General features: G+C 42.8%; 2 protein-coding genes across 2 annotated transcripts; both read left to right on the forward strand.

Moving 5' to 3' along the window:
- The first annotated feature begins 717 nt into the window (after nucleotides 1–717).
- On the forward strand, nucleotides 718–8,312 carry IFIT2 (interferon induced protein with tetratricopeptide repeats 2). Its single transcript, XM_043926809.1, has 2 exons — nucleotides 718–938; nucleotides 5,700–8,312. Exons 1-2 carry the CDS (start codon nucleotides 934–936, stop codon nucleotides 7,066–7,068), a joined length of 1,374 nt encoding a protein of 457 aa, XP_043782744.1. The 5' UTR covers nucleotides 718–933; the 3' UTR covers nucleotides 7,069–8,312.
- A 7,708-nt stretch (nucleotides 8,313–16,020) lies between these two features.
- On the forward strand, nucleotides 16,021–26,154 carry IFIT3 (interferon induced protein with tetratricopeptide repeats 3). Its single transcript, XM_043926708.1, has 3 exons — nucleotides 16,021–16,180; nucleotides 19,330–19,450; nucleotides 24,226–26,154. The coding sequence occupies exons 2-3, from the start codon at nucleotides 19,446–19,448 to the stop codon at nucleotides 25,679–25,681; spliced, it is 1,461 nt and encodes a 486-aa protein (XP_043782643.1). The 5' UTR covers nucleotides 16,021–16,180; nucleotides 19,330–19,445; the 3' UTR covers nucleotides 25,682–26,154.
- Nucleotides 26,155–26,428: the final 274 nt, after the last annotated feature.

Genomic DNA, 26,428 nt, shown 5'->3' on the forward strand with positions numbered 1-26,428 from the left:
GGTAGTGGTAGTATCTTCATTTCACAGGAGAAGAAACTAAAGCACAGAGACATTCAGTAATTTCCAGTGTCACCACATATAAATGAAGCCTGGTTTCCAATGCAGATAGACTGACATCAGAGCCCACAGTTCCAATCACATATTCATTCATTCAGCTACTACTTTGTGAATGCCTGCCATGTGCCAGGTGTGACTGGAGGAACCGGAGATTCAGTACTGAGTAAAACAGAAGGAAACCCCTGCCCTGTGCAAGTAACATAACTGTTCATCACAGGGACAGCAGGACTTCCCAAGTGGCGCTAGTGGTAAAGAACCCTCCTGTCAGTGCAGGAGACATAAGAGACACGGGTTTGGTCCCTGGGTCGGGAAGATGTCCTAGAGGAGGGCATGGCAAGCCACTCCAGTATTCTTGCCTGAAGAATCCCCATAGACAGAGGAGCCTGGCGGGCTATAGTCCATGGGGTTGCAAAGAGTCGGCTGAAACGACTTAGCACACACCCAGCATGCACAGGGGCCAGCAGGTCATCTTGCTGTTAATAGTGGACAGAGTGAAGATGGGTTAACATTCCAACAATGAGGCAGAGAGCTTGGTAACTGTATCCTTCCCGGAGCTGGGCTCCGTTGATGGCAGCTGATGTTAAGACATCAAAACAATTCACAAAGAACTGACTCACTGTAGCGGGAGGGGGAGGAAGGCACCCTACCAGTTTGGCTCTCACTTAGCACTCAAGATTCATTTCCTCTGCGAGTCCTGTCAATTTCAGTTTCCAGTTTCATTTTCTCTTTCCTGAAGTCTACTTAGGCAAAGGAATCTGGTGATGCGTTCATATATAGGTCTCTCAGCACTCCACTGAGGCAGAGGAGGAAGATTTCTGAAGAGCGCAGTAGCCCGAACTGCAGCCTTTCAGAACAGCTGAGAAGTGCACGGCGATCATGAGGTAAAAGACTCTTCTCTGACTGTGGTTGAAAAGGCCTAATCCTTCTTGTTGTGGAAACTGAATTGTCAATAGCCATGCCCCTAAAAGGCAAATTTCTAGGTTGTTTTGCTTTAGTGTTTGATTATAGCCTTATGACTCATCTATCTTCTGTAGGTCTTTAGGATTTTGGCTTGTTTACTCCTAAGTTATTTCTGCCTCACACTGTCGTTTCCTACAGGGATCTCTCACGGGAAGCTGAGAATTGAGGCTGGAGAACAATGAGGCAGGAAGGGAGGGGCAGAAGGGGAGAGATTAAAGCAGGCAGGTGCTTCACTTAAAGGTGGATCTAGAGACATTGCTCCTGTAGACTGCCCTGGGTTTCTTATCCAAAGGAATAAGTGAGGGGCTTTTAATAATAGTTTTTTTATGATCTAAATATTTTTCATTTATTTTAAATGAAACAAAAATGAATATTTTTAATGATAAAAGGTACAATTCACAAAGAAGATAGATAATCATAAACCATTAGACACCTAACAATAAAGAAACAAAGATACATGCAGCAAAAATCAGAAGACATATAAGGGAAAAGAAAAAATATATATAACCACAGTGAGACATGTCTCTTTTTAGCAGATGTTGTTAAAAATGTACTCAGGGTAGCAACCTCACGTCATGCTAAGGTGGAACATTTTTAATGTGTTCATGCATCTCAGATTTGCATTAAGGCTGGCAAAATAACAAATATTTTCACCCCCAAATTCTACTGACTGGCTAGCATCCTCCTACCTGACATAAGAACTGGAGATGAACTGCTTGGAGAAAACAGTCCCCACCTCTAAAATCTTCTCATATCCCAGAAACATCAGATTTCCCTGGGGAGGAAGAGTTCACGCAATGAATAGGAAGAAAGCTTTCTATTCTATTTTCTCCAGTTTAAGGGTCAAGAAGTCAGACTATATAGCTAAGCCTCAGTCCTAGGAGCTCCAGAATCTAGGAATACCACCCCTGGTACTTACTTCCTAGAGGAAATATAATATATTTTTTCTGCTAGTTTGCACCTCTGCCTGATAGGAAGAAAATAATAATTTGAGATACCTCCAGATGTCTGTTTCTATAGTAACTCAGAATCTTTAGAAACCTTCCTGTTTCTTAGAATTTTAGCATGTCCTTCTCTTAGAATCTTTCCCATAATAATACTGACCCACCAGTTCATCTTCTCATTTCCTTTGATTCTTTAGCTATAGGGATTGTCATTGGGCATTGCTCCTGTGGCCTAAGAGAATGGTCCTCAAACTTCAGTAAGAGTCACAGAGAGCTTGTTAAAGACTGATATTTGAGCTCAAATACTAACCTCCCCAAATCTCAAGACTGATTTGGTAGGTCTGGCTTGGGATCCAAGCCTGTGCATTTCTAATAGGCTCCCCCACCCCCAACCCCACCCTGGTGGTGCTGGTACTGCTCTAAGACAATGCGGGGGCGGCACTGGCTCTGAGCCTGGCAGACAGTGGGATTGTGGCTTTCATCCAGACAAGAAGCAAGGGGAGAAATTGTTTGCTGTGTAAATACTTGGAATTTCTAGGGGCATCAGGAGCACAAATCTCACAAGTCTAAGTTCAGGACGCAAGGATCTGGGACCAGCTTCTGATTTACCAGTAGAAATAAAAACTCAAAACCACACAGTAAAATTGGAAGCCTTTTGAATAACTACTCAAAAGAATTTAACATACATGTATATATTAAATGTACTTATCTTGCAAATGTAGAGTTGACTATACGTATTGTATGTGAGAGATAATCTCAACTGTATTCACTGTCTCTGCTCTTGTACACAATCAGAAAGGAGCTAAAGAACCCATGAGCTAAGTAAGAGAATCTTCCCATAACCTCACTAAGAAGGAAGAGAGACCAGACTGGACATAAACTTTTCAAGGAGAGGCTGGTGTCATTACAAGGTCAGATAGCAAAAGTGAGGCTCTCTCCTGGCCCACATCCTCTGTGTTACATCAAGAGCCTCAGACAACCTTGATCTTCATTCAGATCTTCCTGATCCGTGGTTCGAGAAGATCCCCTGGAGGAGGGCATGGCAACCTACTCCAGTATTCTTGCCTGGAGAAACCCATGGACAGAAGGCTTTGAAAAGAGAAGAGTTTTTCCCTAAGCAGAAACCCCTACCCATTTTCCCTCCTATTTTTTGTTTATTCTACTTGGGTAATTATAGCTCCATTTGTTACAAGTAACAGAAATGAGCAGGAACTGATTTAAAGCTCCTAGAATGTCCCACAGAACTCCTGCACAGGATGCTGATGACCCCAGGAGGACTAGAACAGGACACTGGTGAGCTTGGGGGACCCAGTCACTGAGTCTTCTCCATGTGTATCTGGGTCACTCTCTCTGCAGCAGGTCAGACAGGACATGTCCACCATCTAACCCCAGCGGGCACAGCACTCTTCTTAGCATATGAAGACTCATGAAGACTCACTGACTCCCTCTCAGTTCCATTTCCAGCTTCCACTTGAATCTGGGTACCTGGCCCTGGTCTAATCAAATTGAGGGGAGGTATAAAGAGTGAAAGATAGAGAGTAGGAAAAAATGAAGGAATATAATCTTCCATTTAGACAATTATTTCAAAAGTGATCCTTGCCACATAACAAGACTTACCAGACTTCTACTGGTTGTCTATGTCAGAATCCATAATATATAGAATATCAGCTTCTGATAAGAAAACTGATTAATGTATATCATGGAAAAAAATTTTAAGTGAGAATAAACAACATTTAAGGGACCCTAATACATAGACAATATTGAAAACAATTTTAGGTAATGAATGATTTTTAACCTACTCTCTACCAAATTTATTCAAGATAGGGGTTTTATTTGATTGCTTTTCTGTTGATTGGTTTTTGCTTATTTATTTACTTGTTTGTTTATTTAGTGGACTAACACAAAGGAATAAAAAAAAAATCTTTCCAGAAGAGTTGCAAAGGCACCCTCAAGGAGAAAGAGCATTTCTCATAATGAAAGATGTTAGCTGCCCTTTAGCCCCTTGCTTGCTCTCTTTTATGAAAGTGTGTGTCTGTGCATAGTTGCTTCAGTAGCGTCTGACTCTTCGCGATCCTGTGGACTGTAACCCACCAGGCTCCTCTGTCCATGATGGGATTCTCCAAGCAAGAATATCGGAGTGGGTTCCCATGCTCTCATTCAGGGGATCTTCCTGACCCAGGGATCGAACCTGTGTCTCTTATGTTTCCTGCACTGAATCTACTGGGTCTTGACTGCTTTCCACTCAAAACAATCCACTTGCCAAAATGACACATTTTGGGAAGACTTGTTCTAAACTCCTTCAAAAGCAAACCATAGGAGGGTCAAAGTTAAATTTCAAAGGAAAATTAAAACAAGTACAAAATTATTAATAGATCAATTCAGTGAAACATGTTAAGAAAAGGAATTGCCAAAGAAATAACACATTGAATGGCTCTTTGTTTCTGTATTTCCTTCTTACCTAGCATTTACTTTTGTATTTTGAAATTTCAACTGTATAATTTTATACTGTTTTAATAAGGACATCCTTATTGTGCTTCTGAACTTCAACTCTATTTTCTCTTTGATGTTTTAAATTCTTTAGTTCTCCCTACTTTGTCTTTTTTTATTTTTATTACTTCATGTTTCCTGTCTAATTACGTGAGCTTGTCATAAATCCTTAACTGATTTTCTTTGTCTAGCCAAACTTTTGGAGCTTTTAGCAAATTGGTTTTGTTTGGCTTTTTTTTATTATTTTGACAGTCTATATTCTTTTTCCGAAGTTTTCTATTTTGACCATTACTTCTTTAAAACTACATAAAAATCAAACCTGAAATCAGTTACCAAGGATCTGGCTGCTCCTGTAGAGACCCTTGGGCTTCCCAGATGTCACTAGTGGTAAAGAACCTGCCTGCCAATGCAAGAGATGTAATAGACACAGGTTCAATCCCTGGGTCGGGAAGATGCCCTTGAGGAGGGCATGGCAACCCGCTCCAGTTTCTTGAGAATCCCATGGACAGAGAAGTCTGGTGAGCTGTATGGCCCATAGGGTCACAAAGAGTCAAAGTGACTTAGCATGCACACATGCACATAGAGACCCTCGCAGAAAGCCAAGAGCCAGCATTCCTAACAAAGATTCCCTTATTCAGGAAAGACTAGACTCAGGCTCAGATGCCTGCCCACTGCCCTCTCCCTAATTCTTCTTTTAAATATTTATTTATGTTACTGTTGACTGTGTTGGGAGGGCTCTTCCTGCAGCAAGCAGACTTCTCTCTAATTGTGACCTGAGGGCTCTGTGTTGCCCCAGGGTACATGGGATCTTAGTTCCCTGATCAGGGATCAAACCTGTGTCCCTTGCATTGGAAGGCAGATTCTTAACCACTGCACCACTGGGGAAGTCCCTTCCTAATTTTTCTGCTGCCCGTGATCACCCCATTTCTGCTTCCCTGTGTATTTAACACATATACCAAGACTGAAAAAAAAAAAGGAAAGAATATTCTTTTTTTTTTTTGGATGCACTACGCACAACATGGGATTAGTTCCCTGACCAGGGATCTAGCTGCAGATGCCCCCTGCAATAGAAGTGTGGAGTCTTACCACTGGACCACCAGTGAAGTCCAAGGAAAGGGTACTCTTTTTTTTTTTTTTTATTGGAGTTAACACTGTTAAGGAGAGGGAGAATCCTACTTGTCATGCTCCCCTTTTCTCGTGGGTGAACCTGTGCTATGTCTTAGAGTGTTCATTTCTGTTTTTCCTTCACAGTGAGACCACCAAGAACTCCTTGGAGCATAGTCTACAGCAGCTCAAGAGCCATTTCACCTGGAACTTGGTAGAGGGAGAACATTCTTTGGATGATTTTGAAGACAAAGTGTGTAACCAGAATGAGTTTCAGAACAGTGAATTCAAAGCCACAATGTGCAATATACTGGCCTACATAAAACTCCGCAGAGGCCAACATGAGGCAGCCCTCGGATGCTTACAGCAAGCCGAAGAGCTCATCCAGCGAGAGCACGCTGACCAGGCAGAGGTCAGAAGCCTGGTCACCTGGGGAAACTACGCCTGGGTCTACTATCACCTGGGAAGATTCGCAGAAGCTCAGCTTTATGTTGACAAGGTGAAACAAGTCTGCCAGAAGTTTTCCAGCCCTTACAGAATTGAGAGTCCTGAGCTGGACTGTGAGGAAGGGTGGACACGGTTGAAGTGTGGAGGAAACCAAAACGAAAGGGCCAAGGTGTGTTTTGAGAAGGCTCTGGAGAAGAACCCCAAGAACCCAGAGTTCACCTCTGGACTGGCCATCGCGAGCTACCAGCTGGATAACCAGCCACCATCTCAGAATCCCATTAACCCTTTGAGGCAAGCCATTCGGCTGAATCCTGACGACCAGTATGTCAAAGTCCTCCTGGCCCTGAAACTTCAAAAGATGAATAAAAATGATGAAGGAGAGAGATTAGTTGAAGAAGCTTTGGAAAAAGCCCCATTGGCCACAGATGTGATTCGAGGGGCAGCAAAGCTGTATCGAAGAAAAGGTGACTTGGACCAAGCTATAGAACTCCTGAGAAAGGCTCTAAAATGCATGCCCAACAACATCTACCTGCATTGCCATATTGGGTGCTATTATAAGGCCAAAGTCCTGGAAGTAGAGAAAATGGGTGGGGAGAGAGAGGAATTACAGGAGCTAATAAGACATGCTATAGATCATTTAAAGAAAGCTGATGAGAGTAATGGAAATTTCTTCCGTATCAGCTCCTATCTTGCCTGCCTCCATGCACGAATCGGTCAGTATGAAGAAGCAGAGTGTTACTTTCAAAAAGAATTCAGCAAAGAGCTTCCTCCTGTAGCCAAACAACTGCTCCACCTGCGATACGGCAACTTTCAGCTGTACCAGAGGAAACATGAAGACAAGGCCATCCACCATTTCATAGAGGGTGTGAAAATAAACCAGGGATCAAAGGAGGGAGAAAAAATGAAAAACAAACTGCAAAGATTTGCCAAAATCAAGCTCTCAAAAAACAGAGCGGATCCTAAGGCTTTGCATCTCTTGGCGTTTCTTCAGGAACTGGATGAAGACATGCAGCCAGCAGAGGAAAACTCTGAAAACCTCATCCCTTTAGCATCTTTAGCTGAGGAATGAGGAACTGGAATGTGGTACCCATAGGGCTACTGCTAGAAGGGAGCTGAAACCCCTCCAAGTTGGTATTCAAAATACTTAACAATTGGCACAGGCGTGGACTTAGACCCTGGCCACATAGTACTTGATCAAGGTTAGGGAGGAACTCTGCTGGGCCAGTGTTAAGATCTAAATTGAGTTCTGGGAGGGGGACTGAACTGGGGGCAGGTCCAGGGGCTCAGTAAAGGGGCTATTTCCCAACTGACCTCTTGGGAACAGCTGGCATTCCCTCTGTGGGGTGATGTCATGGCTATGTTTCTATAAAGTAGTCCGATATCTCACACCTGTAACACTGTGGTCCCTTTCAGCAATGTTTTTCCATTTTTGGAGTCATTTTAGATCCTGTACAGGTTGGTCCTGTGATACAGTGCAGGGCAGTCTTCCCTCAAATATGCCAAAATGGCATTTTGATTATTTTGAAGTTATTACTTGAGAAAACAGCCAGTGCAAGGAGAACACTCTGACCCTCCTCTCAGAGCAGGAAATAAATCTCCCATGAGAAAAGTACCCTCACTATGCCAGGAGGCAGAGAGACGTCCTTGTCACTGTAGGTAGGGAATTGAGGGCTGGGAAGGCTACATAAACCAGCTCTGCTTAGACTCTCCACTAATTAGTACCCAAGCCCAAGTTTCTTTGCCTTGCCAGTTCCTCATGAATTTATTATTTCTTTGTCTAAAAGGTATAAAAGCTGCCAGCTTTGGTCACTTCTTAGGCTGTATACTAGGAGACCTGCATATGTATGAAATTAACTTAGATTTTCTCCTGTTAATTTGTCTTGCATCGATTTAATTATTAGACCAGCCAGAAGAACCCTGAAGGGTAAGCAGAAATTTCCCCTTCCTAACACCCTGCACAGACACTAATGTGCTGTGTCCGTCCAAAGGCTGGGGGATAGAAGACTAGGGAGGCCTGGGGGTCCTCCCTCCCTCCCTTCTGCCTTCTGCCCCACCTCCCCAGACAAGTCTTAATCTAGGACTGTTTATACAAGCTCTATACAACATGAGTTCAAGCGTCCCATTAACTGAAGGGAGGAAAGAGGTTTTTTAAACACACACACACACACACACAAACAAAAAAAAGAGAGACCAGGTCAAATCTGGAAGGAATATAGCTAGAAGAAGTGGGGTCAGGTGACCACAGTACAAGCATTTCAGGAAGCAGGTGGGGAGGTTTCATCTCTTCTCTGTCCTCCCTGTAACCACAACACAGCAAGTGAGAGTAAAAAGGTAGATTCTGTACGTTATATATGCTTTTCTTTAAAATATCTTGAATTGGTTTATAGTGCTTTTCAGGTCTACTATATCCTTCTACTTCTCTGTATATTCATTCTTTTAATTTTTGAGAATTTGATATTGACACTCCAACCAAAAAAATATCTTAATTTATCTGCTTGAAAAATAATTGTAATATATAGTGGAACTATATGTAATTTCTGTATGTAATGTTCTATGTTTTCCAAATCTCCTGTAAATGTGTTATCATACTTTCATAATTAATAAAATAAAAAAGAGAAAAAATTCTGACTCTTAAATTTGCCCATGGGAGTTTGAATAAAAAGAAAGGGGGAAAAAATGTGTATGGAAAGACGTCTTACCAGTAGGGAGAGGGAAAGAGTAGGCGAAAGGGAAGGAGAGAAGAATGCCGCTTTGTCATTGTAGATTATAATCTTATATGGAGAAGACCGGTTTGATGAACTCAGTTGCTTTGATGAGCCCAGATTCAATATGATAGGAAAGCAGCAGGACAGGGGAATTATTTGGTCATTAAGGACCTAGTGCACGTTTCTGGGAAATGTCATCAATAATGGAGGTTTCCCCCCTTTAGAAATATTGTGTATTAGGTGATATAAAACTTCATTTAATCCTGAAAGTCTTCAGGGAAACCATAAAAGGCATGGTATGCCTGGGGCAGTTAGGATTTTCTGGGTAAATACTGAATGACCAGGGACAGATATCAAGGTTTGTGTGAACCAAAACAGTCAGGTGACCCAGCAAGAGACCATCAATCACCCTCTGGGTTGCAAAATGATTGCCTCTTGGAATTAAATTCAGATGGTAGTTATCAGGGGCTGGGATGTGGGGGAATAGGAGGGATGTAGTTTAAGGGTATAAACTTAAAACAGGTAGATAAATAAGACTTGGAGATTTTATGCACAGAATAGTGAATATCTTTTGTATTAAAAATAGTGTAGTGTGCATTTGAGATCATCAGTATACATAGCGTGGATGCCTGAAAAAGTCATTAATTAATAAATAACTTAGATGTGATCAAACATAAATATGTGTTCTGGTTTTTCTGAAATTTTGCTGTACCTTAAATCTTCCAGACTCAGCTACTGAAAAATGCAATGTTACACTGGGCATAAACTGGTTCCAAATAACACAGACTGGCCTAGCATTGAGAGGATAACAGGCAGGAAGACCAGAGGTCGCCAAGCGACAGGAGGAAATAAACTGCAAGCTACCTTCTCTCTCTACACACACACACACACACACACACACACACACACACACACACACACACACACACAGCCTGTTTTAATTCTGTGTTGACAACACTTGGTTCTGCCTTGAGCTAACCAATGCGTTTTTCTTATGGAAAGGTTTTTCTTAAACTATGTTAATAAAACCATGTGTTTGTTTTGGAATTTGCCTTTCTTCAAAATGGTTCCACCTAAGACTGACTTTTTTTCTCTTCTCAAACCTTGGGCTGATAATAGCTCAGCAAACCAGTATTCCTGTCAATTGTTTTATGGCCAGGGGATACACACCTGTGACATCCTATCTCAAAGTGCATTATGGGGGAGAGGGGCCTGGTGAGACTCCCTCAGCCTTGATGTCTCTTATCTGATTAATAGTTCCCTAACAGACATAAACGGAGAAGGCGATGGCACTGCACTCCAGTGCTCTTGCCTGGAAAATCCCATGGATGGAGGAGCCTGCTGGGCTGCAGTCCATGGGGTTGCATAGAGTCGGACACGACTGAAGTGACTTAGCAGCAACAGACATAAAACACCTTGCTAAAAACTAGCAAAGGGGCACTCTTTCTTTCCCCCTCTGATGTCTATGTCAGAAGCTTTCCCTAGCTCTATTATATTTTAATAAAACTTTGCTACACAAAGTAGCAAGCCACATCTCTGAACCCAGATTGAAATCCTCTGGAGGTCACAAATCCCAGAGTAATGCACAGCTCCCAGCAGCAACCTTTCAACAACCTTTTCACTGAACAGAATAAACATTTTTTTCTACAGCTTTCAGAGTCCAGGGCTTTATCTTACATCCTGATACCACCACCAGGTACCTCTGTGTACATAAACACCCTACCCCTGCCCTCCACGGAAGCAGATCTTGTTACATCTTGTGCTTCCATCCATGTTCTCTCTCCTTTTCTGATGTTCATTAGGAGAAATGAGGAAGTATCTACAGTTCTGTTTTAGGCCCCATCCTGGAGGCAATCTAAACACATGTGGGAAAATTTTTCCTGTTAAGTAAAGAATAGAAAGAAACATGAAGCTGTGAAGTCTTTCTTTGTCAAGAGGCTTCTGATGGAAAATACAATTCACATCAGCTGCAAAGGTAAACTCATTCCATTCTACTGACTGGACAAGCATCCATTTCAAAAGAAGGTTTTAGCGTACTTGGCCTGAGTAACTTATTATCAGATCTGATGCCTGGGGAGAAAAATTGGGAGTGTACTTAGTGGAAGGTAAGAGGGCAGGCACATTGACCCTGAGAGAGGAACCCTGGCACCTGTAGAGTACTAAAGAAGGCACACCGGGTATCTGTAACCTCGTCCTTGCAAGTCATGCCACCAAAACCTTTGCTAGAACAGAAACCCCAAAAGAAAAAAGGAAGAAAGGGTAGAGAAGAGACATATGTCATGTTACACTTAATATTTATTTGAGGACTTAAAGCTGACAGAAATGATTGGAAAACAATCAAGAAAATTACGTATATAATTCATGTTTCCTGAAATCTCACTATCCAGGAATAAGAAACAGAAACACATTAATTGGAATTACTTTAATTTCCTGGCTCTTGACCACATCTCTCGGTGTATCTCCCTCCCCTCCAATACCAAGGAGTGAGGAGAATGTCTCTTATCCTGGTCTGGGTTCTTAGTAATGCCAATTACTTCTCAGCAAAAGATCTATCAGCCTCTGTCCCCAGCCCCCCGTTTTCACAGAGCTTTCCTCTTTCTTTCCCCATCACGTCCTCTGACCTGCACAATGTGTGTCCAGTGCAACTGCAAGCGTCAGAGTGTGAGAATCCTGAAGATAAACACAAACAGGACTGTGTCAGGATCCCTACTATACGCACAGTCAACCTGGGATGCCAACCTGAAAAATGTGGGTTCCAACTAGAGACCATATGCTCCTGTTTTCTCCCTTCCTCCACCACTTCTCCCATCATCTCTTTTGGGAAAGGAGGTAACTCGATTTGTCTAATTGCAAATTTTCCTTACGATTTGCAGCACAGCTGCCTCATGACTGGTAGTCTACACCTTCTTAGGAGGCAACAGAGAGGGGGACTGACTAAAACCTTTACTGTAAAAATGGTGCAGTGCCTTTGGAAAAACCGCTTAGTAGTCCCTCAGTTGGTTAAACATAGAGTCACCACCTGACCTAGCCATTTTATTCCTAGGTATATAAAAAAAGGAAAACATACATTCATACATAAACCTGAACATGAATATTTAAATCAGTGTTATTCACCTGATGGATCCATCAACTGATGAACTAATGTATTAAGTAAAGTATATCTTTACAGTGAAATATTATTCATCAATAAAAAATAAAGTACTGTACATGCTACAACATAGATGAAATTTGAACATGAAAGAAGCCAGTCACAAAAGGTCATATATTGTATGATTCCATTTATATGAAATGACCAGAGTCGGCAAATTTATGAGATAGAAAGTAGATCAGTGGTTGTCGAGGAATAGGAGGACTGGTTGTTATGCTTTGTCACTCAGTCATGTCTGACTCTTTGGGACCCCATGCACTGTAGCCTACCAGTCTCCTCTGTCCATGAAAATTCTCCAGGCAAGAAATCAAGAATGCCCTCCTCCAGGAGATCTTCCCAACCCAGGGATCGAACCCAGGTATCCCACATTGCAGGTGGAGTCTTTACCATCTGAGCTATCAGGGAAGCCCAAGAGGACTGGAGGTGATAGCAAGGAAGTGTAGGTCTCCTTTGGGGGTAATGAGAATGCTCTAAAACTGACTATGGTGGTGGTTGTACAGCTCTGTGAAATACTGAATTGTATAGTTTCAGTTCAGTTCAGTCTCTCAGTCGTGTCCGACTCTTTGGAACCCCAGGAGACTGCAGAACACCAGGCCTCCCTGTCCATTGCCAACTCCCGGAGTCTACTCAACCTCATGTCCATTGAGTCAGTGATGCCATCCAACCATCTTATCCTCCGTTGTCTCCTTCTCCTCCTGCCTTCAGTCTTTCCCAGCATGAGGGTCTTTTCAAATAAGTCAGTTCTTCACATCAGATGGCCAAAGTATGGGAGTTTCAGCTTCGGTATCAGTCCTTCCAATGAATATCCAGGACTGATTTCCTTTAGGATGGACTGGTTGGATCTCCTTGCAGTTCAAGGGACTCTCAAGAGTCTTCTCCAAAATGGGTGAATTGTATGGTATGTGAATTATATTTCAATGTGACTGTTTAAAAAAAGAATGAGTATCCTTGTTGTTAGTTAGTATTAATGTTAGTCACTCAGTCGTGTCCGATTCTTTTCTGACCCCATGGACTGTAGACCACCAGGTTCCTCTGTCCATGGGATTCTCCAGGCAATAATACTGGAGTAGGTAACCATTCCCTTCTCCAGGGGATTTTCCCAAACCAAGGATTGAACTCAAGTCTCCTGCATTGCAGGCAGATCCTTTTACCATCTGAGCCCCTAGGGAAGCCATCCTTGTTATAAATGTACATAAGGAAGGCAAGCTTTTCTTTCAACACCTTCTATTTTTAACCTATTTTTAAATTTGTTGGCGCTGTGTCATGCCCTTCTTATTATTTGAATTTTAACTACCATCATTACTTTTGCACTCAAGAGATATGTTGGAGAAATTCTATATTCTATTTTCTAGATAGGGTGTGGATATGAAAATCTGGTCCCACTTGATTTTATTTTTAAACACCCATTCTCAGGAACCATTCATCAGCAAGTTGGCACAAAGGAAGAGTTTAAAAGCAGAAGAAAATCTGACTCAATGTGTAAGTCTAAATCTACAGGTGTACAAATCTAAGCACACTATGAATTTGTTAACAGGCATAATGTTATTTAACTACTATATGCAGCTGTTGCAAATACCATGCTTATTCATGAGCACTTTATAAGCCAGGGATAAGAACAAGAAGAGAAACAAGAAATGGGCAGCTGGTGCAACTGCTCTGGAAAATAACTTCATACTGTAAGATTGCAGTTGGGATGAGAGGAAGCCTTCGGCCAGTTCAATAAAATTGCCTTTTCTCTGATCTAACCACTTCTGATCACTTCTGCCTTTCAAAATAGTGTCTATCCCTAAAATCAGCACCCTCATAACACAGAAACAGTCATGACACAACTTCCTTTCTCTCTGAGCAAAGAAGGCAAAAGATAAGAGACACATTTTCCCTGGGCTGGATGTTTAGGGTTTCATGTCTGGCTATGCCAGGATTAAGCACCAGATTCTCAGTAACAGAGATGCCATGTGTTATTTTTGAAATGTACATTTTGTTGGGAATTCCTGGCGGTCCAGTGGTTAGGACTCCAGTTATGTGGGGCAGTCAAAAAAGCAAATAAATAAAAATTTACATTTTATGTGTCTGTGGTGTGTGGGGCCAAATGCAGGAGCCCCTTTTACCTGGATAACACTGTAAAAGATATAAAGGTATGTTACTTTATCACTACCAGTGTAACATATTGTTAAGTAAGACAACCAACAAAATTACATACTTTCCCAGGTACAGGTTACTTTCGCTGAACATAATACAATCTCTGAACTTGAAGTATTCTATGATGCTCCCTTTGTTGGGAAAAAACAAACAAGTGTCAGTCTTGTTTGCTTTCTGCAGCTTCAGAATAGACGGAGTCTTTCTCCTAGGCAACTGACATTCCTTGATCTTCAAATCAGCCTTGAGAACTATCCTCCCTCTATTTTCATGGATATTTACATCATAGGAAATTCTATTTTAAAAAAAAATCTCTCAGGGTATTATCACTCCTTCAGAACGCAAAGCATAAATACCTAAATTTATCAGCTAGGCAGCTCACCCAACAATATTACATGTGTTACTATTTCCCAGTTTATAGCTGGGAAAACTGAATGATTGCTTTGGATCTCAGAGATCCTAAGTGCCCAGCGTTTATTCCAGGGCTTGGCTTCTTATATTTAGCATGGGGGCAAAAAAACTCAGGCTCAGTGATTTGATTCACGGATAATTCCAGAGATAGTAAATAACACAATTAAATCCAGGTGGCTCAGATGATAAAGAATTTGCATGCAATGCAAGAGACCTGGGTTCGATCCAGGAGTGGGGAAAATCCCCTGGAGAAGGGAATGGCAACCCACTCTAGTATTCTTGCCTGGAGAATTCTTATGGACAGAGGAGTCTGGTGGACTATGGTTCATGGGGTGACAAAGAGCCGAACATGACTGAGAGACTAACCATAGTGGGGCCTGAGCCACACACATCAAGGTGCAAATTGGCTCCCACAAGTAAGATGACTTGTCTAAGCTACTTTTTACAACAGTATTTCTTGAGCAGTCTTTCACATCATGTGCTTCCAGAAACCCTTATGTAAGAATCTCCAGTCCAGGTTGGATGCATGAGACAAGTGCTCGGGGCTGGTACACTGGGATGACCCAAAGGTATGGGATGGGGAGGGAGGTGGGAGGGGGGTTCAGGATGGGGAACACATGTAAATCCATGGCTGATCCATGTCAATGTATGGCAAAAACCACTACAATATTGTAATTAGCCTCCAACTAATAAAAATAAATGGAAAAAAATAAAAAATAAAAAACTTAAAAAAAAAGAATCTCCCCCCAAAAAGTGAAAGTGTTAGTCACTCAGTCCTGTCCCACTCTTTGCAACACCATGAACTGTAGCCTGCCAGACTCCTTTGTCCATGGAATTCTCCAGGCAAGAATACTGGAGTGGGTTGCCATTCCCTTCTCCAGGGGATCTTCCTGACCCTGGAATGAAGCCGGAGTCCCCTGCATTGCTGGAGGATTGTGTACCAGTTGAGCTACCAATGAAGCCTTCCCTTCTCCTACATACTATTAAATAATGCAGTTTCCTGGGACACACCCTAGCATTCAGGTTAGATTCCTGAAATCGCGAGCTTTATTTATTTATTTATTTGCCACTACACACTGCTTGCGGAGAAGGCAATGGCACCCCACTCCAGGACTCTTGCCTGGAAAATCCCATGGATGGAGGAGCCTGATAGGCTGCAGTCCATGGGGTTGCTAAGAGTCGGGCACGACTGAGCGACTTTACTTTCACTTTTCATTTTCATGCATTGGAGAAGGAAATGGCAACCCACTCCAGTGTTCTTGCCTGGAGAATCCCAGGGACGGCGGAGCCTGGTGGGCTGCCGTCTATGGGGTCGCACAGAGTCGGACATGACTGAAGTGACTTAGCAGCAGCAGCAGCAGCAACACACCGCTTGTGAGGTCTTAGGTCCCCCACCAGGTATGGAACCTGCACCACCCCACCCCCACGATGCTCTGTTCCCCCAAGTGGAAGGGGGGAGTCTTAACCACCAGACTGCCAGGAAAGTTCTCAGTCATGATTTTAAAGGATTTGCTTCTACTGAGTCATGATAGATTTCAGCTTTGTTTCCTTTTCTTCCCCTTGATTTCAACACAGCTTCACTTTCCATTTCTTCTTCTGTTTCATAAAGGCAGTCACTCAGAAACTGAGAGAAAGCATCAGCTGATGCATTCTCCCCACCCCACTTCCCTTTTAATAGCTCCTTCAGTCTTTACTTGAGGCAGACTCGGAAGACTTCTGAAGAGCAAATCAGCTTGGACCCCAGCTATTCAGAACAACAGAGAGCAGATCGCCATCATGAGGTCAGTGAGATAAGATGCAGGCAGCCTCGATGTTGAATGCAAATTGTAAGCCGAGCTTCTCGAGTGCAGGCAGGTTCCAGAGTTTGTCCTGTGCTTGTGGACTAAAGTTCCTGTATCAGTATGGGCACCTTTTATTTCCGTGACTTTTTCTGGTGTGTGCACTCAGACTCCCTAAGCTTCACGGGGAGGGGCTGGGAGCGGGGAGCTGGATGAGAGGGAGGCTTGGCAGGAGTGATTAGATCCAGTCAGGCACTAAGTTTGCAGATTCAAATTTAGATCTAAGCAAATTAACTCTTTCGGGGGCTTTTCTGTTGTTTTCTTTAAAAGAACGAAGAGGCTTTCTTTTTGTCATTCTAAAAGGAAGCATTTCTTTTCAGCAGATGTTATTAAAGATGAAGTTGGTAGTACAAAACCAAGTCATATTGGGAATTCTACCCTGAAAATTTGATCACTTCAAGATGGGAAGTGGGAAAAATAATCCTTACAGATGGACTTTTTTTTCCATTTCTTATATGAAAACAAACCCGAAGCTTAGAGTTTATTTTTATTGCTGTAATGAGAGCTTGTGAGCAACAGAAAATAATTTTTCTTCAAAACATAAGGACGTAATTGCTTTCCTGTGTGTGTGTGCTTAGTCACTCAGTTGTGTCCATGTCCATAGCCCACCAGGCTCCTCTGTCCATGGGGATTCTCCAGGCAAGAATACTAAAGTGGGTTGCCATGTCCTTCTCCAGGGCCTCTTCCCAACTCAGGGATTGAACCCAGGTCTCCCAGTTTCTTTCCTAGTACTGATCTAATTTCTAATGAATGAAAGCAGAGCAATGATTGCCTGGGGATGGTGGAGGGTGGGATTGGGCTTGACTAGCAGGGCACAGCAGGGATGATACAAATAGCCTACAAGAAGGTAGTGGTGGTGGTTACATGGGTATATTCATTTGTCAGAATTCATCAAACTACACTTTAAGTGGGTACATTTTAGTATATGTGAAGTATAATCTTGGTAAACTTGATTTTAAAAGATATGCATAGATCTGCCTGAGTTCTACCATCAGATAGAGCCGGAAAAAAGGGAAAACTTTCCCATCAAGCACCAATGGGAAGGAATTGAGAAACCGATTGACTGGGGAGGGGGCATCCTAGTGACCATTCAGGGAGCGAGTACAAGCAGCCCCAAGGGCTCCCAGACGCTCTGCAGGCTTATATCTGGGGATGGGTGGTTAGAGGAATTTACCGCCAAATGCCCCAGATCACCTTTCCTACATGATGGGCTCCCAGTTATGAGTATGTGAACGGTGTCTGCATAAGTGAGTTGACCAGAAAAACCTAGCCCTGCCCTGTGCCTTGGTATCCTGTCTGCCTGAGAAATTTGGCAGTGACCTGTGCTTGGGTGTGTCCAAAGTCACTGACCCAAGGAATTCTGAGAGAGGCTCTCTGGACTATGGTGAACTGAAGCCCACATCAGCGTGCCTGCTCCCAGTTGTTGTCGTTTAATTGCTGTCATGTCTGACTCTTTTGTGACCCATGGACTATAGACTATAGCCTGTAAACTCCTCTGTCTGTGGAATTTTCCCAGGCAAGAATACTGGAGTGGGTTGTCATTTTCTTCTCCAGGGGATCTTCCCGACCCAAGGATGGAACCTGGGTCTCTTGCTTGGCAGGTGGGTTCTTTACCACTGAGCCACCAGGGAAACCCTGTTCCCAGAGGCTGTGATAAAAATTGCCAAACTGGGAAGCCACCTGGGGAAACACCTCATACCTGTGGCCTGACTGATGAGTGCCTTCGTCTGCCCAATCCACTGTGGAACTGTGGGCCCCCTTGCACACGCAGAATTCACTTAAAATGATAACAAACACTGATATGCCAGTGACCATGGCAGTAACAGTTTTAATGTGATCAGTGGTTGTCAAGAGGTCTACACGCCTTATATCATCCTACCAATACCCCAGGAAGGGAACCCTATTATTTTTCACTAGCCTCATTTTGTAGATGAGAAAAATGGGTCTCAAAGGGCAAATTACTTGGCCAAAAGGTCACATAAAAAGTAGGTGTCAGAGCATGGTCATTATTCAGGAGCCACACTCCAGTGCTAAGCATCTTCTGACTCTGGTCAACAGGGCAAAATGTCTTCATCATGTTTATGTAAGAGAGGAAGGGCAGAGACTGGAAGGTCTAGGCCCTTGGGGTCGCTAGTTGGAGAGGGAGGACTATTCTTTTGAGTGCTCAGAACCATGCCTTAGATAAAAGTAAAAGTGGATCTCCCTAGGGCACGGTCTCCTATCATTTGGTTGCAAGAGAAAAAAAAGGTCATTTAGAAGATATCTTCTAAAATGGCCTGGAATAAATTATAATTATGCTGATTCGGTGTTTGCTAATAGATTAAATATGCATTTCTTAATTTGATAATAAATCCATCTTACCAGTTCATGCATTTTCATTTCTGTGGCTCTTTCTGATCTACAGAGTCAGGTGCTGAGGACGTCCTCCCAGCAGAGCCAGCAGCTGGTAGCTGAGAAGGGATGGGAGCTGAGGAAATGAGGCTAAGTGATGTGATTCAAGAACTTTCCCAGAGGCTGGTCAAAGAGAAGACTGAAATCCAGGCTTTCTGGGGTTATTTTCCTCTCTTCCAGATTGTCTGACTCGCTGTTTAATACATTACATGATCTCTCATGAGTAAATGGGAAACTTCAAAATACCTCCAGGGACTTCCCTGGCGGTCCAGTGGGTAAGACTCCACGCTTCCACTGCAGGGAGCATGGGTTTGATCCCCAGGGAACTAAGATCCCACAGGCCACACAGCCAAAAACCCCAAATCAAAACAAAATAAAGGAGCTCCAGGACTATGCTCCTCAAAATGTGATACAGGGACTCCTGCAACAGAATTTCCAGGATGCCTGTTAAAATGCAGAGTGCTGAGCCCAGGTCCACCCCCAGGCTGCATCTGAGTCTCTGGGAAAGAGAGCCTGTAATATGCACAGCATCCACAATGCCTTCTTTCAAACTCACAAGCAGTTACAGAAGCTGTGTAGAAGGGCACTCCCAGCAGGGAACTGAGTTCAGCTCTGCATATTCAGTTTCAGTTTCTCCTCAGCAGGAATCTCACTAGCACTGCCTCAGTTTTGTTTTCCTTTTCTGTTTTATACAAGCACAGACCTAGCAGCTAGCATCCTGAGTGGGAACCTCCTCTGCATTTGCTTGTGATCCACAAGCAGAAAATAAAAATCTGCCTGAACCCCAGCTTTTCAGAATTGCAGGGAAACAGCCATCATGAGGTAAATATTCTCTGCTTCTCTGATAGGAAGTTGAGAAACTCGTCCAAATCTTGAGTGCGATGTCCTGAAGTATGCTAATCCAGTGTTTGCTAATAGATCACACAGGCATTACACTCACTAGATCGTAAATCTCTTGCCTACTCATGCACTTTTATCTCTGTGGCTCTTCCTGTACAGAGTCAAGAGCTAAGAGCTTCCTCCCAGCAGAGCTAGCAGCTGGTGGCTGGGAGGAATGGGGGTGTTAAGACAGCCTAGGAGGGCGTGCCCAGATCCCTTCAGCAGCAAAATCTGGTCCATGGGGAGCTGGGGCCTGGAGGAACGTTGCTAGGCGGGCCCAGTTCCTTCTTTTGTTTCTATATTTGAAAGGACTAAATCAGAGGTTTGTGTGTTTTGTTGTGGCTATCCTGGCAATTTTTAAAGCATTTCCTTCACAGGAAATGTGCTAAGGATTAGTTCAGTGCTGTAAAACTTCATGACGAGACTGTTTTTGCCTTGAAATCTGCCCTTTCGGGACTGGGGAATATGTCTCTCTGAACGGTCTTCTTACTGACCTTCTAGACAGGGAGTAAGTGTCTCAGAGACACAACTTAGCGACTAAAAAACAACAACTATATACATATATATGTGTATATGTATGTGTGTGTGTGTGTGTGTGTGTGTGTGTGTGTGTATAGAGAGAGAGAAATTATTTAAAGCAACTTGCAAAAACACATGAGCTAAAGGAGTAACTGAGGATACTTTGGCAAGTGGAGTATTGGTTTTTGAAAAGACAACGGTACTTTTTAAAATTAAATCAGAATTATCTTCAAATGTTTTATTTTGATCTACTCAAATACGTTAACATTTTCATAAACATCAATTACGTATGACACATGTTAACATATCAACTAACATACAGTTAATATGTAATAAAAAAAACAAAAGGTTTTGGGGGGAACTGAGTATTTCATGTACCTAAACTATATAGAAGTGACCAGAATGTCTAAGATAATTCTTTTTTAAAATGCTTATAATTGATATATAAAACTGTAAGATATTGAAAGTGCACACTCTAGTGATTTGATATACATATACATTGTGAAAGGATTCCCCCATCTAGTTAATTAACATATCCATCACCTAATATTTTTTTTTTGGGGGGGTGAGACCATTTAAATTCTACTCTCTTAGCAGATTTCAACTATACAACAGTGTTATCAAGTGTACTCACCATGTTTCACATTAGCTCCTCCAACCATATTCATCTTATAACTCAAAGTTTGTATTCTTTCACCAACCTCTCTTTATTTCCCCCTATTTCTTTTGTATATTTATCATAAATTTTTGCTTTGTGGTTACCGTGAGGCTTTTTACAAAACATCTTATAATAGTATATTTTAAGCTGATAACAAGTTCAAACACATACTAAAACTCTACCTTTGTAACTCTCTCCTCCTCCCATAGTTTATATTTTTGTTGGCACAATTTGTATGTTTTTACCTAGTGTGTACATTAACAAATTACTGTAGTTATAGTTATTTTTAAAACTTTTTCCTTTTAATCACTAGATTCACAAATGATTCACCCACTAAGGCAACAGTATTTTAATGCTAACCCCCGGGACACTGGCTCTGGGTTTCATGTTTTCTTCTTATCCAGATCTCAAGACTCCCAACCCAATATACTTTGCTCTAAATCATACTTCCAGGGGAGATCAGGTATCAAATATCTAAGCAAACTGGCAACCCGGGGCGGAAGGCTTAGGGAAAAATCAACAGACCTGATTTCCAACATTCACTAGGTTTTGTAATCATGAAGCCACATACAGAGCTGGCCACCCCCTTGAATAAACTGTTCAGCATTACCACACATTTCTTAACATGGCCAGCTTTAGCACTGGTGAACTCGTGGTACGGATGGAATATCCCCAGGAGTTCCATACTCCAGGCTCTCTCACAGGTTTAGGAATATTGAGTGGGCTTTTCTGCTTGCCCTACTTTCTTGAGCAATTGAGATCTTCTGAAGTTTATGGACAAGATTGGAATATGTTTCATCTTGGAAGAAGAATCTTTATCAATCAGTGCTTTTAAACTTGATTTGCAAAGATCCCTCTGGTTCATCAAAGCCTGCTGTCTGCCCCTATGATGCACCCCCACTACTACCCTTGGGGGGAAAAAGGTGTTATCAGACTGGCAAGGTGATTTCTGGTTCTGCTGAAATGAAAACATCCAAGGTCACCTGTCTTTCTGCAGACTCACTGAGAAGTTGGATGTATATTCTCTATTAATCCTTAGAGTATTCAACTGTTGTTCTCAGGCACTTAGATAATACCTACAAATCTGCAGACACATTTTATTGATCTGAAACTCATGGTTTTTTTCCCTCTAAACTTCCTAATTGGGCAGTCAGCAAAGTTAACGTGTTGAAACACTGAAATGCCTTTATAATGCGTTAATTGCATAACAGCTATAGACAGATTTGTTCAGTGATTATCTTTATAACTTATATCTACTATTTATTTTCTAATATTGCTACACTTGATCAATACTGCTAACCTGAGTTTTGACCTACTGTCCTTCATACACGACAGCTAGAATCCCCAGGAGAAGCCAAATTGAAGAACTTAGGTAATTTATTTAACTAATTAAGGCAAGTGATTTCCCTTGGTATCTTCCAACTATAAAACACAAATGTGTCCATTTTGTTTGTCATTTTTCAAAACAAATTTATTCTTTCTGGGGATCTGGCCTATTTAGAGTGACTGCTTCAATCAAACTGAAACCAGGCCTTCATGGGTCTTTGTGTCACTGTAGGGAGGTGTGGAAAAGAACAAAACCACGTAACACAGTGGCAAACATCCCTGGGCTTTTGTTTCTTTCTTTACATGGTTCCTAACCAGACTGTGAGCTCTGAGGGTCAGAGATTACCTTTACTTTTCTCAGCATCCCTAAACACTAACAAAGTGACACAAAGAGGTAGCCTTGTGAAGGGTCACTGGATGGCTAAATAAACCTGACTTCATAACTGAAACAGGCAAGAGAGGCCTCAGTTCCTCCAGCTGTGGTGCTCTCCTCTTATCCACCTTAATTAACCTACTTCCTGCACAGCTGCTCACACGATAGAAGGGATGGGCTTTGTGGGTTTCCTACATAGACCATAGATGTAGAAAGGTAAATCTAGGAAGCAAGACAAAGTACCGTCTCCTCTGTCTTGGAAAACTTAAAGGTATGTATCAGTGAGAGCTACACACACAGATACTGCAGGTTGATGTCAGCCCCAACTCACGAAGGCCGGACACAGGCAAAAGGCATTTGCCAAATGCTGTTGTTCCAGGCTCTCCCCGTGTGTTTGCTGGCCAAGAAGTAAAGTATTTTGAGCACTGCAGTGGTGGGAATCCATTCAACCAGGGATAAACCTAAAGGTCCATTCTGGTTTCACTGCTGAAAAACATACAGAATAACATAGGAAAGCCAGCTGAGATCAAATGTGTAAGCCCATTCCTGGTACCTTCCCACTTGAGCTATGAGGAAAGCTGATGACCACAGTGCAAGGCAAAGCTGGTAGGTGGGCAACCGAGAATTCTCCGTCCCAGGAATCCATCCTACGTTAAGGATGTAAAAGCTAAAGAAAAAGAAGACTTTAGTGAATTTTGAGCTCAAAACTGGTTTTTCTTTGTTATTCTGTATGTTTTTCAGCAGTGAAACCAAAATGGATCTTCAGCTTTATCCCTGTTCCTTGTAAGGGAAGAAGTTTTGTATAATTGGACACATTTTGGTTTACCCTCATTGAGAATTTTAACCTGTTTTTGTATGACTGCTACAATAATTTTGTAAAAATTTTATTTATTTATGGCTGTGCTGAATCTTCATGGCCGTGGAGGCTTTTCTCTAGTTGCTGTGAGGGGGGCTACTTTCTTAGAGCGTTGGCTGCTCTTGTTGAGGAGCATGGGCTCTAGGACATGTGGGCTTTAGCAGTTGTGGCTCCTAGGGTCTAGAGCACAGGCTCAATAGTTGTGGTTCAGGGACTTAGGTGCTCCACAGCATGTAGGATCTTCCCGGATGAAGGATAGAACCCGTGTCTCCTGCATTAAGAGCCAATATACTGAGCCACCAGGGAACCCCAATAATTTTTAAACATATTTCTTTTACCAACTTAAAAAAAAACTTTTCAGGACAAATTTCTTATACTCTACTTATTTGTTCAAATAAAGATTCTCAGCTAAGGATGGTTAACATACGTACACACACACACACACACACACACACACATAATGATAGAGACAACATGAGGGCAACAGAGAGAGAGATGTACTCTAAGGAACTGACTCAAGTGATTATGAAGGCTGAGACAGTCTATGATCCCCTGTCTGTGAGCTGCAGACCCAGGGAAGCCAGTGGCATAAATCCAGTCTTGAGCCCAAAGACCTGAAAACTGGAGGGCCGACGGTGTAAGTCATAGTCAGAAGGGAGGAGAAGACCAAAGTCCCAGCTCACGCAGACAGGCAGAGATAGCAAAGTGACCCTTCCTGGGCCTTTTTGTTCTACTCAGGCCTCCAACAGACTGGACGATGTCCAGCCACACTGGGGAGGGAAATCTGCTTTACTCAGCCAACTGATTCAAATGCTCTTCTCTTCTGGGAACATCCTGGCAGACATGACCAGAACTAATGTTTAACTTGGTAGGCTGGACATCCCAGGGTGCAGTCAGGTAGACACACAAAATAACCTGTACTTGCATCTCAGGGTACCATAGTTGGCAGGTGCACGTCACAGTGACTATGTTTACTTTCTCCACAGTGAGGACAACAAGAATTCTCTGGAGCAAATCCTTCCACAGCTGAAATGCCATTTCACGTGGAACTTGTTTAAGGAAGAAACTGTCTCTCATGACCTCGAAGACAGAGTGTGTAACCAGATTGAATTTTTAAATTCTGAGTTCAAAGCTACAAAGTACAACTTGTTGGCCTACATAAAACACTTAAAGGGTCAAAACGAAGCAGCCCTGGAATGCTTACAACAAGCCGAAGAGTGCATCCAGCGAGAGCACGCTGACCAGGCAGAGGTCAGAAGCCTGGTCACCTGGGGAAACTACGCCTGGGTCTACTATCACCTGGGAAGATTCGCAGAAGCTCAGCTTTATGTTGACAAGGTGAAACAAGTCTGCCAGAAGTTCTCAAATCCTTACAGTATTGAATGTCCTGAGCTGGACTGTGAGGAAGGGTGGACACTGGTAAAGTGTGGTGGGAAAAAAAATGAAAGGGCAAAGGTGTATTTTCAGAAGGCTCTGGAAGAGAAACCCAACAACCCGGAATTCTCCTCTGGACTGGCCATCGCAATGTACTACCTGGATGACAGGCCAGAGCAGACGTCCTCTGTGGACATTCTGAAGCAGGCCGTTGAGCTGAGTCCTGACAATCAGTACATCAAAGTTCTCCTGGCCCTGACGCTGCAGAAGATGAATGAACAAGCTGAAGGGGAACAGCTGGTTGTAGAGGCTCTGGAAAAAGCTCCTTGTCAAACAGATGTCCTTCGCAATGCAGCCAAATTTTACCAAGGAAAAGGTGACCTAGACAAAGCAATTGAACTGTTGCTAATGGCACTGGAATCCACACCAAACAATGCCTACCTCTATCACCAGATTGCATGCTGCTATATGGAAAAAGTCAAACAAATTCAACATACAGGAGAATCTGAAGCTAGTAGAAATGGAGAGAAGATTGAAGAACTAAGGGAACATGCTAGAAACTATATGAATAAAGCGATTGAGAAGGGACTAAATCCTCTGCACGCATATTCTGATGAGTTCCTGGAAAATGAAGAACGTTATCAGACAGCTTTCAGTAAGGAGCTCCCAAGCACCAAGGAAGAAGAGCTCCATCAGCACGACTGCAGTCCTCAGGAGGATCGTGAGATATCTGAAGACACTGCAGTCCAATGTTCTTTAGACGGTTTATCCATAAGCACAAAATCAACTGAGAAAGAAAAGATGAAATTCCAGCTACAGAATGTAGCTAAAAACCAGCTACCACAGAATGTAGCACATTTCTGGTCTCTCCAAGGCTTAATTCACAAGATGAATGGAGAGCTGCTGCAGGCGGCTGAATGCTATGAGAAGGCACTGGGCCACCTCCTAAGGAACAGCCCTTCGGGCACAGGTAGCATTTTCCTGCCAGCAACTGAGCATGAAGAAGGCAGTGAGGAAATGGAGCAGGATGCAGACAGCTCTATACTCAGAGAGCTTCCCGACCCCTGAGCTGAGACAGAGAGGAAGAAAAGGAAGAGAGAGTCAGGGAGCGGGAAGACTAACATTGTAGGGAGGAGGGTGGGAAAGTAGATCCCCAATCTGAGCTTACTGAGCAAGATGGTCCTGCTTATCGCTTTAAGGCATGTTTCTAGAGAGTGGCTTGCTCACGACTGTCTTCCCTGTCCATACTAGCTACACACAGTTCTCTGGTCTGCAGTTCTTAAACTGCCAGCAGAAACAGTGCTTCAGGCCTGCATGAGGCATTCCGTTCTCCAGACAGCCCTGTGTCTGCCCTTCTTGCCAGGGTCATAACTGGTGACGATCAACATAATCTCATGCTCTTCATCCCATTATTATCCAGGCTTCTGGGCCCCCTGGAAGACTAGCTTCTGACCAACCCTGGAATGTTCTTTATGTCTTGCTTTTGGCTTCAGCTATATATTATTTTTGTTAGTGATACTACAATAAATATATATTGTTGATTTGCTGTTGTTGTTTAGTCACTATATCCAACCCTTTTGTGAGCCCACAGACTGCAGCCCCACCAGGCTCCTCTGTTCATGGAATTTCCCAGGCAAGAATACTGGAGTGGGTTGCCATTTCCTCCTCCAGGGGAATCTTTCCAATCCAGGGATAGAACCCGTGTCTCCTGCATTGCAGGTGGATTCTTTACCACTGAGCCATCTAAGAAACCAATATGCTTGATAGTAACACTATAATCAATTTTAAAATTTCAACTTGGGATAGATTTAATTG

This window comes from Cervus elaphus, chromosome 15, assembly GCF_910594005.1.
Source record: "Cervus elaphus chromosome 15, mCerEla1.1, whole genome shotgun sequence".
NCBI classification, from domain to species: Eukaryota; Metazoa; Chordata; class Mammalia; order Artiodactyla; family Cervidae; genus Cervus; species Cervus elaphus.